General features: G+C 53.6%; 1 protein-coding gene across 1 annotated transcript; it reads right to left on the reverse strand.

Moving 5' to 3' along the window:
* Window positions 1-2: 2 nt before the first annotated feature.
* Window positions 3-11,902, reverse strand: LOC144936251 (ras-related protein Rab-33B-like). Its single transcript, XM_078863299.1, has 3 exons — window positions 11,581-11,902; window positions 9,243-9,464; window positions 3-867 (listed from the first exon to the last, which is right to left on the reverse strand). Exons 1-3 carry the CDS (start codon window positions 11,881-11,883, stop codon window positions 628-630), a joined length of 765 nt encoding a protein of 254 aa, XP_078719425.1. The 5' UTR covers window positions 11,884-11,902; the 3' UTR covers window positions 3-627.
* Between the last annotated feature and the right edge of the window lie 1,896 nt (window positions 11,903-13,798).

Raw genomic sequence — 13,798 nt, forward strand, 5'->3', positions numbered from 1 at the left:
CATTATTTATCTTTATTGATTCGTATTGCAACTACAGTGATTAAAATAACATCCTGTACATAGGTGGTTTTAAAAAAACATTTACATTTTATATTCTACTGTATAGCTCTTTTGCAACTTCTTAAACACCACCCTGAACAATATTAGGCCTTATTACTAAATTAAAAGCCTTTTTCAACAAATCTCTCAGAAAAAGTATTACTCTCTTTGGGAAAGTAGTATTTTTGCTAATAATTTGAGCAAAAATTGCCTTTAAACTAACTTTTGAACATGACCTCATTGGGTGAGATTCACATGTTGGTGGAGGTCTCTTCAGCCTAGCAAGGATAAAAAGCCCTCTGCCAAAACATGATTGGCTCCCCATATGTTTAAGGTATTAATTAACCGTATTGTTCTAAGCATGAAATGTATAAATCCCCTTTTAGAGACCAACCATTTTAGAAACATTTACATGGAACTTCTCATCACGTTTTCTACAAGAACATCTGTCCATATCAGAATGTCAGAAATACTTTGCCACATCCATACGTGTAACCTTTTTATCCAGCTGCTCTGGCGGCTGTCTTAACCAGTGCTTATGTATAACCCTTACACTCCATTTCCCCTCCCACTGCACGCCACCTCCATTCAGCAGTAGCAGTAGGACCCATTGTCGGCGCCTTGCTTCTCGTCGGCCAGGTTTATGGCTGTGTCCTGGGCAGGAAATAGACGCGGCATGGCCATGGTACGCTGGCTGCGCAGCCTGTGGGCGAGTGTCAGGAAGATGGCCTCGGCATGATCGCCTGTGCCCTCTTGCTCCTTGGCGGATGTCTCAAAGTGTGCCATTCCATGAGCATCTGCAAACTTCTGGGCCAGGGATGTTGGGACCTGTTGGCACACAAACATGAATGACACTTACTTACGGGCCCTTTTGTCAAGCCACTGCTGGATCAGAACCTTCCCACGCCGTGCAGGTCGTGAGTGTTGTATCACCAGACTTCACCCCAGAGGTCGCAATCGGGTACCCGATACCCGGCTACCCGTACCCGGCCGGGTACGGGTACCCGTTTGCGACCCTGGTGCGGCCAGGTACGGGTAGGCCGTGAGTCACTGGTGAGTAACCGTTTGTCACTCATTTCGGGTAGGGAACGGGTACCCGTACCCGGCCGGGTACAGGTGAAGTATTGGAAAATGACGGCAGGAAACTCCTTGACGGGAACACACTTCTTTTATTAAATCTTGACTTGTAACGATACAACGCGTGGCCTCTCTTCTTCACAATGCGGTCACCATACAACGGTACAACTCGTGACCTCTTCTCTCCGCCCTACGCTTCTCTTGACTCTCTTAGATTCTGTGCTGCTGGCTCTCTGTGCCTCGTGTAGACTCCGCGCCTCGGCTACACTCTTCTCTCGTCTCGTGTAGACTCTGCGCCTCTGCTACACTCTCCACTCGCCTCGTGTAGACTTTGCATCTCTCTCTGGCTACACCGTATGCATACTCGGCTCGTGTAGACCTTTCTCTCTCTCTGGCTACACCGTATGCATACTCGGCTCGTGTAGACCTTTCTCTCTCTCTGGCTACACACTATACATTACTCAGCTCGTGTAGACCGTTCTCTCTCTCTGGCTACACACTATACATTACTCAGCTCGTGTAGACCGTTCTCTCTCTCTGGCTACACACTATACATTACTCAGCTCGTGTAGACCGTTCTCTCTCTCTGGCTACACACTATACATTACTCAGCTCGTGTAGACCGTTCTCTCTCTCTGGCTACACACCTATACCTTACTCTCCTCTACTCTCCATTACTCTCCTCTCCATTACTCTCCTCTCCGGGCTCTATCTCTGCACCTTCGTCTTCATTCTTAGATGGTTCCACTTCTGCCCCCCTACTCCTCTCCGCATCACCTTATATATCTCTTCTTCCCGGGAGACGGAGCGGATGCGGACCTCAACGTCGGCACCGCTCCTCAGTTACCCAATCACCACGCGCTATCTCTACGATCCGTTTCCGCCCAGCGCGTGTTTCCACTCCCCGACCAATCACACCGCGCTGCCACCCGATCACTCCCTCTCAGCGCGTCACCGGCACACAGCCAATCAGCAGCACTACCCCCACCCCCGCACTGACGCCTGCTCCTCCCCGTCAGCGCGCGTCACCACACACACACCCGTACATACGCGCTGGCACACGACGTATACACCCAGCGCGTATCACCACTACATCACCCCCTCCCACATAGCTCGCAGCCGGCCCGGCTGCTAACAACAACCAACCGCAACGATAAGACGACAACCAACAAAAAAAACCCGTAATCCCCCAGTGTGCCCCGTAACATAACAACAACAACAACAAGAATAACTATGTACAGATTGACAATGAACACGAAAAGTCAACAATAACACGATACAAGCAAATTCCAAAAAACGAACGCGCCCCACGTCCCTGCGACTACACGCAGTGACGAGGCGCTCCAACTGCCCCGACTCCTCACGAGGCAGGTCATGCAAAGTAGCACGACCTGGCGCGAGTCCGTCTGGCTGGTCCGTCGTATGGGGCGGGACACTGACGACCGTCCGGCGGTTCCGGCTGCTCCAGACGGCGCGGAACGGGCCTGAAAGGGCCGGCCCCGCCGCGGAGATCCGGCCGCCGGTGATCGGCAGCTGTCAGTTCCGAGACACCTGGGAGCAGATCAGGCGAAAATACGTGTGGATCAGGCAGAGACATTTCCCCCTCTGGGTCGCCGGTCACGTCACACGCCCGGCCATCACGACACAAGGGGAGGCCATATGGAGGCGAGAACGGTTTCAGTCGGGAGGGGTGAACGTACCAACGGCGCTTTCCCCACTTTATCTGAACGCACTGGGGCCGTGCAACGCGCACGACCTCCACGGGTCCCCTCCACGGTCTCAACAATTTAGGCGACGTAGCCAAGGGTGCCTGAGGGCAATGCAGCCAGGCCCTGTCACCTGGTTTCCATTCGTGCATGGACACCTTCCGTGCCCGCAACCGTTCATTAGCAATTTGGCGAGCCCGCGAATTAAGCCGTGCGGCCTCCCTCGCCTCTGTCAGCTTGTGAATATTAAACTTAATATGTTCTGCCAAATTAGAATTAGTTCGTGGAGCGGACAGGCCAAGTTGCGTTTCCATTGGCGGGTCAGCTTCCCGACCGTACATCAAATAGAATGGGGAAAACCCCGTAGCTGCATGGGGGGCCATTCTATACGCGGCAAGGACTCCCGGGACCTGCAGGTCCCAATCTACATGTGCCTCGCACACCTGCTGGCACAGCATGGAAGTCAAAGTTTTGTGGAGTCTCTCCACCATCCCGTCTGTCTGCGGGTGGTACGGGGAGGTACGCACCTTCTTGGTACCCAACAGATCGCACACCTCTTGCAACAATTTACTCGAAAATTTTTTACCTTGGTCGGTCAGCAGGCGTTCGGGAGCCCCCTTGTCCAGGACATAGCCCTGGACGAAGGCATCCGTCACAGCCGCTGCCGACTGGTTAGCGAGAGGCCACGCCATAGGCCATCGGGTAAAGTATTCGACCCCCACTAACAAATATTTATTCCCTCTCGGCGTGACTGGGAAGGGCCCCAAAATATCGAGTGCAACGAGCTCGTTGGTACGCGAGACCTGAATAGATTGCAGCGGTGGATTAGCTGCCACGGGCGGTGGTTTACGCCTGGCGCACTCAACGCACCCCTTCAGAATATTTACCACATCACTTCCCATTCCCGGCCAGTAATAGTCACGCTGAAGCAGGGCAAGCGTCTTGTTAACTCCCAAGTGCAAGAGGCGTTCGTGTGCCGCCAAGACAACCCTCCCCCTCACAGCGGAAGGCATCACGAGTGCGTTCCGCCGGGACAAACTGTCCCATCTCAATAACATGCCCTGCTCAAGTACATAGGAGCCGGTACGCTCCTGGTCCCCCTCGGGACCCCCAACCTTGCGGCGCAATGCTAGCAGCGAGCTGTCCGCCATCTGGAGGCGGCCCCATTCGCTGAGCGACAGCGAGAGCAGCGAGTCCCGACCCTGAGAGGCAGTGGAATCATCCACGATCGGTGCGCCCGCTGTCGCAGCCAGTGCCCCCATCTCCCCCGCAAGCGTCGGTTTACAGCGCGCCGATCCCGACAAACACGCGCATTCATCACAAGGCAACAACCGCGACAAGCAATCGGCATTTGTGTGTCGCAACCCCTTACGGTACGTAGTCGTAAACTGATAGTCCTGGAGGACTTCCAACCAACGCGACAACTGGCCCGAGGGCTGGGCGACCCTCAATGAATACTGTAGCGCCGCGTGGTCCGTTCGGACCGTAAAGTGACGACCATAGAGATATGGCCTAAACTGCTGCACAAAAAAGACAATGGCAAGCAGCTCGCGACGGGTGACGCAGTAGCGCTGCTCCGCCGGAGACAACACCCTACTACCGTAGGCGACAACTCTTTCGACACCCCCAACGACTTGGGATAGCACCCCCCCAATGCCCGTGTTGCTAGCATCCGTGTCCAGCAAAAAGGGACTGGCAAAATCGGGATAACACAAGGGTGGGGCACCCACCAAGGCGTCCCGGAGGGAGCGAAACGCGGCCTCCTCCTCCGGTCCCCATTTGAACTTCACTCCCTTCGCCGTTAGAGCGTGCAAGGGTTTTGCAATAGTGGCGAAGTGCTCAACGAACCGCCGATAATAAGAAGCAAACCCGATGAAACTACGCACGTCGGAAACGGACGTAGGTGTCGGCCACGAACCGACACAATCCGTCTTCGCGGGATCGGTGGAGATCCCCGAAGAATCGACAATGTGACCCAAGTATCTAACCGACCTACGAAGGAGGTGACATTTGGCCGGTTTAAATTTCAACTTAGCCGATCGCATTCGCAAGAACACCCCTCTCAATCGCTGGAGGTGTTCTTCAAACGTTTTACTGAAAACAATGACATCGTCCATATAAATCAAGCATGTATCCCACTGCAAGCCCGACAAAACCAGCTCCATAAGTCGCTGAAACGTCGCTGGAGAGGAGTGAAGTCCCATGGGTAACCGGTTAAACTGGAACAGCCCCCCTGGAGTCCGAAATGCTGTCTTAGGTTTCGACTCTTCGTCGAGCGGCAACTGCCAAAACCCCGATAACAAATCAAGAGTCGAAAAATATCGCGCACCAGACAATGCATCGAGGGACTCATCCATCCTGGGGAGCGGATACGCGTCAGCCACAGAGATCTTATTCAGGCGACGGAAATCAACGCAGAATCGCAGGGACCCGTCCTGCTTCCTAACCAGCACAATAGGCGCTCCCCACGGGCTAGAGGAGCGGCGAAATAATATCGGCTTCTAGCATTTCGTTAACAGCCGACTGAACATGTTCCTTCTCCACGGGACTCAGTCGGAAGGGATTTAGCCTGACCGGCGCCGCATCGCCCGTTTCAATGTGATGGTGCAACAAATCCGTGCACCCAATGTCATACTTATGTTTACTGAATACATCAGAGAATTCAATGAGCAACTCGCGCAGCGCACCCAACTGCGCCGCCGACAAATCGTCCGAGGCGGCACATAACGAATGGACCCACTCAAGGTCTTCCCTTGGCTCAACGTTCCGCGCGGGGCTCGAGCCCACCTGCGCAACCAACCCATCATCCACAGGGACCCGCGCCGCGTGAGCCAGCACGGTGCCCTGCGGAATGACAGCTGGTCGCGACCCCGCGTTCAAAACCATCACAAACGGATCCCTGTCAGCCCGCACCAAAGTGTGAGCCACCGATAAATCAAGACCCCCGACAGCCTTGTTAGAAGGACCCAAAAGCATACTCTGTCCCGAAGCCTCCCTCACCCATGGTTTCCGCAACCGGAGGGGAATCAACATCTGTGAACCCGGGGGCACTTGCACGGTCTGCGTCGCCACCGCTTGTATCGTAGCGCACGCCGTCCGAATGTCAGTAGGGCCCGTAAAAAATGAAATCCGGCGACCCGATGGCAGTTCAATGCATCGTTGATCGATAAGAATTTTAATAGGCATTTTAGCCAAAAAATCAGTGCCCAAAAGACACGGAACTGCCAAAGAAGACGAAACGAAAACGGGTCCCGACAATTTGATATCTCCAATGCAAATGGACGCCCTAACCTGACCGATAATGCCCAACGATCCCCCATTAGCGGCGTAAAATGGCACATCCACTGGAAGCAGCGGACGACATTGGACTGGAAGAATATTATAAATGAGGTCTGATATAATAGTTGCCGATGCCCCCGTGTCCACTAACACCCTAATCTCAACCCCATCAATAGATCCCGTAACAACGGACGAACCCGCCGAAGCAGCCACAATTCTATGCCCCAATTCCGCCCATTCAATGTCTCCCTGGTCCCGGCCGAACCCCCCTCGCCGAACCGAATCCCCGAACCTTAACCGGCCCTCCTCCGCCGCAACGCGGCGTCCCATGTGTGCCGAATAAACAGGCCGAGCGTGTGAGGTGCCGCGACTTGCCGGGGATTGTAGAGATGACTTGGGCTCTCGGTCGTCGTCCAGCCGAGCTCCCATGGCGCGCTGCCGCGGAGCGCGGCACCCGGACGCCACGTGGCCCCGGAGGCCGCAGTTATAGCACGTGACGAGGGTCGGAGTAGATCTTGGTTGCTCCGACTTTCGGCCCGATCGCAGAGGCGACCGGGCCCCCGGCCTCCAGTCCCCTGGTCGTCCCGTGGCGAACGCCTCCTCTCGTGGGCTGACGACTTGGGGTTCGGCGACCACCGAACCCGGGGCTGCGACGACAGCAGCGTTGCAACCAACGCCTTGTTTCCGTTGTAGGGCCTCGTGCGCTTGAATACTCGTGGCGACTCTCAAAGAAGAAATATCAATCTCGTCAGCTGTGTTGATAGGGACCCCCAGGTCCTGCGCCAACTTAAGCAGCTGCTCCAAAACCATCGCGTCTTGGCCCTCCTCGTCCATCCGAGGGAACGCAGCATCAGCAAGAGCCAGCAACGCCGTGCGATAGGCCAGCGCGGTCTCCGTGGCCGCTTTCCGTCTTGCGTAGAAATGATGGCGGCACGCCGAGGGAGGTCCGTAGACCCTGGCCAACAACCCCAGCGCATCCTTCAGCGTGGAGTGGTCCGACTTCCGTGCAGCCCTGAAGGCCGCGAGCGCATCGTCGTCCAGCATGGCGGGCAACGCCCGCAGCGCCGTAGCATCGAACCACGCTGACATCTCTTGATGCGCCAAAAACCTTCGCTGAAATTGGCCCCAGTCTCCGCCTTCCGCCTTGAAGGCTGACAACGTGGGCAGGCGCTGCTGAAAAATGAAGTCATCCGCCTCGTGGTTCCTCTCCGCCTCTCCGTCGGTGTGTAAGATGGCGGCTCCAGCAGCAGACGTAAAATGGCGGACCCCCTCGCGCGCTGATGACGTCGATGCGCGCGCTTGGGAACCCACCACCACGTGGCTCTCGCCGTTCCCGCCAAAAGTAGGCCCAGGCGCAATGGCGGGAATCCCCCATTCGTTTTGGCGGGAATCTGCGGGGCGACCTTGTAAAATGTCCCCCACCGTCCCCGCTCCTCCCGACGAGCTGATCTCCGCCAAGATGGACGCGGCGGCGAGCAGCAGCTCCGCCAGTCGGGAGTGCGCCTCACGAAGCCCGGCGTCGGTCCCCGGTCGCTCGGCCGGCGCCGTCGACGGATCCTGTAGCGTGGGCAAGTCCTCCTCCTCACCCCCCGCCACCAGCGGCCCCGAGTCGTCCAGGTTTTCCTCGCGGTCAATCCCGTGGGTCCTACGGGTCTTCCTTGTCTCCATGCTTGGAAGCCCGTTTCACTTCTGACGCCAGATGAAGTATTGGAAAATGACGGCAGGAAACTCCTTGACGGGAACACACTTCTTTTATTAAATCTTGACTTGTAACGATACAACGCGTGGCCTCTCTTCTTCACAATGCGGTCACCATACAACGGTACAACTCGTGACCTCTTCTCTCCGCCCTACGCTTCTCTTGACTCTCTTAGATTCTGTGCTGCTGGCTCTCTGTGCCTCGTGTAGACTCCGCGCCTCGGCTACACTCTTCTCTCGTCTCGTGTAGACTCTGCGCCTCTGCTACACTCTCCACTCGCCTCGTGTAGACTTTGCATCTCTCTCTGGCTACACCGTATGCATACTCGGCTCGTGTAGACCTTTCTCTCTCTCTGGCTACACCGTATGCATACTCGGCTCGTGTAGACTTTCTCTCTCTCTGGCTACACACTATACATTACTCAGCTCGTGTAGACCGTTCTCTCTCTCTGGCTACACACTATACATTACTCAGCTCGTGTAGACCGTTCTCTCTCTCTGGCTACACACTATACATTACTCAGCTCGTGTAGACCGTTCTCTCTCTCTGGCTACACACTATACATTACTCAGCTCGTGTAGACCGTTCTCTCTCTCTGGCTACACACCTATACCTTACTCTCCTCTACTCTCCATTACTCTCCTCTCCTCTCCATTACTCTCCTCTCCGGGCTCTATCTCTGCACCTTCGTCTTCATTCTTAGATGGTTCCACTTCTGCCCCCCTACTCCTCTCCGCATCACCTTATATATCTCTTCTTCCCGGGAGACGGAGCGGATGCGGACCTCAACGTCGGCACCGCTCCTCAGTTACCCAATCACCACGCGCTATCTCTACGATCCGTTTCCGCCCAGCGCGTGTTTCCACTCCCCGACCAATCACACCGCGCTGCCACCCGATCACTCCCTCTCAGCGCGTCACCGGCACACAGCCAATCAGCAGCACTACCCCCACCCGCGCACTGACGCCTGCTCCTCCCCGTCAGCGCGCGTCACCACACACACACCCGTACATACGCGCTGGCACACGACGTATACACCCAGCGCGTATCACCACTACACAGGTAGGGAATCAAAACCCGTTTGCGACCTCTGCTTCACCCCGATGGTCTGTATGGATAGGTACACGGCGTGCAATATAAACATGGGAGCATAGAGGCATTGTACAATGATGGATGTTGCTGCCCTTCCCGCTGCTGTAAAGAATGCAGCCACCTGTATAATCTGTTACGAATGGTGGATTCTGACCCAGACACTATTCAGGCTCAACCGTGCTTCCAAGATCTGGTACATTCTCCGTGCTCATAGGAACAAATTACAATGCATTAAATTTGTCATGAGGCACGTCCACAGTTATTGGCAACTTCAGGTTAAAAATAATTATTAAATTGGTATGGCGTTTGTGTGAAAGTGTACAAGGTATGTTGGCCATGGTGCCACTCGCCTCCACTTTGTCTTTGAGGTCGCACTTGTTTCCCACGAGGACGCGAGGAGCGTCCGATGAACTGAGATGCCGCTCGCACTCGGCGAGCCAGCTGGGCAGGCTGAGGAAGGAGGGCCGGCTTGTCACGTCGTAGACGAACACCACGGCGTGCGCGTTGCGGTAGTAGTGCGATACCATGCTCTTACGGAAGCGCTCCTGGCCGGCCGTGTCCCAAAGTTGAAGCTGTGCATGACGAAAATGACAAGTCTTTCTCCCCACGCATTTGAAAATATTTGTAATTTTTGGCCCGAAAGCTGCCTATTTGTTATTGTAAAGTATTTGAAAGTCTAATCGCCAGAGAATTATGTCCTTTTAGGATTTTTTTTAAAGTCTGAATTTGGTTTATGTATAGACCTTTGTTCACTGCTTTCTGAGGGTGTCCACATGCTATGGCAGGTCATTTGACCAAAGCTCACCACGCTGGTCAGTGCAGGTTGGTGAAGGTGGAAAACATGAAAGTACAGTGCAAAAATGGATTTGTCCCTCAAGATTAAAGAAAAACAGTCCTATAAATACTGGTATCCAAGCCCACTCAACACTTGCCCACCAGAATGTATTGGCAAAAAGAGGAACAAAATACTTTTGCTGTCTATATGAGCAGGTATTATGGAATGCAGTCATATTTTGTACAAATATAGCTGTATCTTGTGTGGTGAATGTGCTTATTCCGTAGCGTGGAAATTGAGCCACTGCCTGTATTAAATGGCACACGCCCAAGTACACCGTATACTTTTACTGTAACTAAATGCCGAGACTAGTACTGTACGTGATTTAAAAAGAACACCCAACTTGTTTGCTGTGAGCTGAAGATTGCACATGAGTGTGTAAGTAACAGTGCCTTGGGAAAATATATTTAAACCCCCCACAAAGCGGCCAAACACTTTGGCGTTAAGGATTCAGTCGAGCTCTCAATGTACCCGCCAGCCAACCAGGTCCAGGAACGGCAGCATTTGATTGAGCTGCGCTTGTTGCTTGTAAACGTGGTTGAAATAAGCTCGACAATAAACGCGATTCCAACCCTGAACCATGCCCTGGCCTCATGGCTCATCACGTGGACTCCCATCAGCTGGGACGATAACGTCGCCTTGGTCAACCTGTTACTGGACTGGCCTGATTGTGAATTATACTACTACGACGTTGTCATAATAATGTTAAGCATACTCGGTAGGGCTCATGCCTACACTTTCGCATTACACACAATATAACCCAGGGTGCAGCTCGTCAGAAAGCCACTTCCCTGCCAAGAACCCAGAGGGCTAACTTACTCATCCCAATTATTTGGCCTCGTCAGTGAGGGCCCACCCATCATGTTAGCGGTGAGGACACCACGGCCAATTCAGGGAGCCCCTGACACTCGCAGGAGTTCGAGTGAAGTTTGAAGTCGGGAGCCTATGGGGACCCCCCCCATTTGTTGACGTTCATCTTCGCGTTTCTATTCCTCAGTGTCACTTCCTGTCGGCGACTGTCTTCCTGTACTGTAACTGTGCATCTCTGTCTCAATGTCTTCATGGACACCGTTGCTATGTCTCTGTATCTCTTCCTGAATGCAATGGCTCTCTGCGTTCTTGTCCGTGGCTCTCTATTCCTCACGCCGTGCCCAAGATAGCGATTGGTGTGTTACGCCGCATTTGCAGCTCCCTTCTCCCCCAGGCTAATGACCTGTTCCCTGTCGACGAAAGGCGGACTCTCGCATACAGAGACACGCGGAGCTTATAAAGGACGTCGTGTCTCATCGCACTCTCGCAAAAAGTAGCGGCAACCCAGAGGCAGGCGAGCAAGGGGAAGACCTTGAAGCCAATGTGGTGGTGGTGGTGGAGGACGTGAGACAGATGCCACGTTGAGAGACGCGTGAAGTTGACCGCATCACTGCCCTTGCCGTCCAACTCCACCCTCCCTCCCCTCCCTCTCACCCCCGACTCGCCCTGTGCACCACCAGCAACAACATCCATCGCCATTCGCCGCTAAGCGACGGTGGCACCCCCCCCCCACCACAGCGTTTGCACCAGGCTGGGTGCACTTTGAGGCAACCACGTGAAGTGGTGGCAGGCTCGCTGCTGGCAGAGTCACGGAACAGACGCAGGTGTTATAGGTTAACCGATGTGCTCGGCTAGGTGCAAGGTCACAGGACAAGCTCGAGGTGCCGTGGGCTGACTGACTGAGATGGCTGGAAAGATGCACCACCCGCTATGCCAACCAACTCGCTTCGTTTTATCCGCCCGTTGTTGTGAGCGTCGCTCCTCCGTTGTTGCCGGCGAGGGAGACGACGACGGGGGCAGGGAAGGGGATGATGGCCTCTCACCTTGATCCTCTCGCCCTCCAACTCCACCGTCCTCTCGCGAAAATCCACACCGATCGTCGCTTCCGTACGCTCGGGGAAGAGGCCGCCGCAGAAGCGGAAAGTGAGACACGTCTTGCCCACGTTCGAGTCTCCGATGACGATGATCTTGAAGATCCTGGTGCGCACGGAGCCCAGCGACAGCGACGTCTCGACGGACGAGGTGGACAACACGGAGGAGAGCGAATCCGCGCCCGGCGCCTCCACGCCCGGGCACCGCGGCCCCGACATCGCAGAAGCGCCGGCCTCTTTTCGCCCGGAACGCATTTGCGGGGAGACGCGCGCAGAGTTTCCTGCCGGGGGGGGGGACGACGACGACGGAGGCGGGGAAGACAGCGCGCGCGCTCCACGCGTGACACGTGGAGTGCCCGAGCACGTGGAAGTCGAGGAGTGGAATGAGCCGTGATGGGGCTCAGTGCAGACTGCGGCGTGGTGTATCCAGATGTCTTGTGACACCCCCCCCCCCAAACATTTTTTTGAGCCGTCACTATTTTTGCTTTGCATGTTCATTTCTGTTTTATTATATTATTTAATATGATATTATATTATTATTTCCATTCTATGTGACTTTACCGAAAGTACCAAGAAGACTTTTTTTTTTCTTCAGTTGTACATAATTATATGGGGGTCACGATATATCTGGACCACTCGGTACACCAAAGCTTATACGACTTATATCACGTCTCATATACAACACCGTACTATGTCATACAACAATGCGTTATAATACGTGACAGTACGATACCATTAAACACTTATTACTCAGTTACAATACCATGAAATATACAACACGATACTTTCAAGGACTGCGATGGATAAAACTGGTTTCACATCGCATGATATTTTCCAGTTTCATTTATTAGGTGTAGCCCTGTGAGCCATGCGGCTCTTGACTCAGGTGCAACCGCAACAAACAAAAACCTGAACAAAGAACATCTTAACGTAACGACGCGCAACAGAAACATCTAGGAAAAACCAACGAAATCTTCCAGAAAAAAGCACCGTATATCAACGCTGTGTGCAAAAGTCCCAGTCAAACAATAACAACCATAACAAGCTAATCACAAAAGTGAAGGAAGGATACATGACAGCGCGGTCTATTGTTGTGCTTGTTCACACAGGGCAGCCTCGCCGAGTAAATTCCAGGACAGTCCCCGCCAACTTCGCAGTAGAGGGCGATGCTCGCTCAGCAGATTCTAATCGAGTCGTTCTGTACACCAAACCTGGATTATTAAACATTGAGCATACAAACACGGAGCGGTGACGATGAGGTGAACTCTAAGTGTGAATAAACAGAACGGAAAGACATCCGGAGTAGGAGTCCTACACAAGTACTGTGACACCACAGTTCCATCCAGTACAGTAAAATATACGGGCATACAACTTAATGCTGTGCTGTGCAAGATCGTTATATACACGATGCTTTCCAACAGGGTTATGCACGAAATAGAATAACCATTGAGCACAATACAATATCTCTGTAGACGTACTGGGGGGGGGGATGCTGCCGTATTTGCAAGGAACACTGCTGGACTTGCAATCCGAATGGTCGCTTGTTCGAGTCTGCCCACCCATTACTGCGGTACAAATGGGTACAACCACAGTCGATCGCGTGTGGTGGGGTAAAGTGTGAGTACTCCCACCAGTTCCAAGGCACTTGGCCGGCGTGGAAGAGTAGGCCAATTACCTTCCAAGAGTGCACTCTTCGGCCCGCAGTTATTGACTGTCCACGTGACCCACTGGTGACAGCGTGTTATATTTATTCATTCTCACTTGATTGGTTGACTGCTGTGCAGATGGGTTGTTTTGTGATGATTTTCACCATTATTTTCCATGTTTTCCTGGCCATTTTTACCCTTAACGTAAAATCTTCTTGAGCTACATTTACTTATTTATTTTGGCTCATCTTTAATACGTGCACGTCTGGTAGTGTGTATGTGTACATGTGTGTGAATAGGGGAGCGGTTAGCGCGATACAAATCCTGCGACCCGAGTTCGATTATCTGAACGGTTCGTGGGCTTCCCCTAGGTAGACTCAGCCTCAAATGAGTACCTGGTGCGGTGTGTAAACATCGCCACCAGGAACACAACAACGTCCGGGCGTGGTGTTGGCCACCCACCCCCTCATGTGCCGGTCCGGCCGTCATAGGTGCTCGCAAACAGCACTTGCCCCAACAGTCCA

The sequence above is a fragment of the Lampetra fluviatilis genome, chromosome 15, assembly GCF_964198595.1.
Source record: "Lampetra fluviatilis chromosome 15, kcLamFluv1.1, whole genome shotgun sequence".
Taxonomy (NCBI): domain Eukaryota; kingdom Metazoa; phylum Chordata; class Hyperoartia; order Petromyzontiformes; family Petromyzontidae; genus Lampetra; species Lampetra fluviatilis.

Coding starts and splice junctions, on each gene's coding strand:
- LOC144936251 (XM_078863299.1), bottom strand. CDS start 11,883: ATGCGTTCCGGGCGAAAAGAGGCCGGCGCTTCTGCGATGTCGGGGCCG. Junction 9,465..11,580: donor TGGAGGGCGAGAGGATCAAG/GTGAGAGGCCAT, acceptor CGTCATGCACAG/CTTCAACTTTGGGACACGGC. Junction 868..9,242: donor ACCTCAAAGACAAAGTGGAG/GCGAGTGGCACC, acceptor GTGTGCCAACAG/GTCCCAACATCCCTGGCCCA.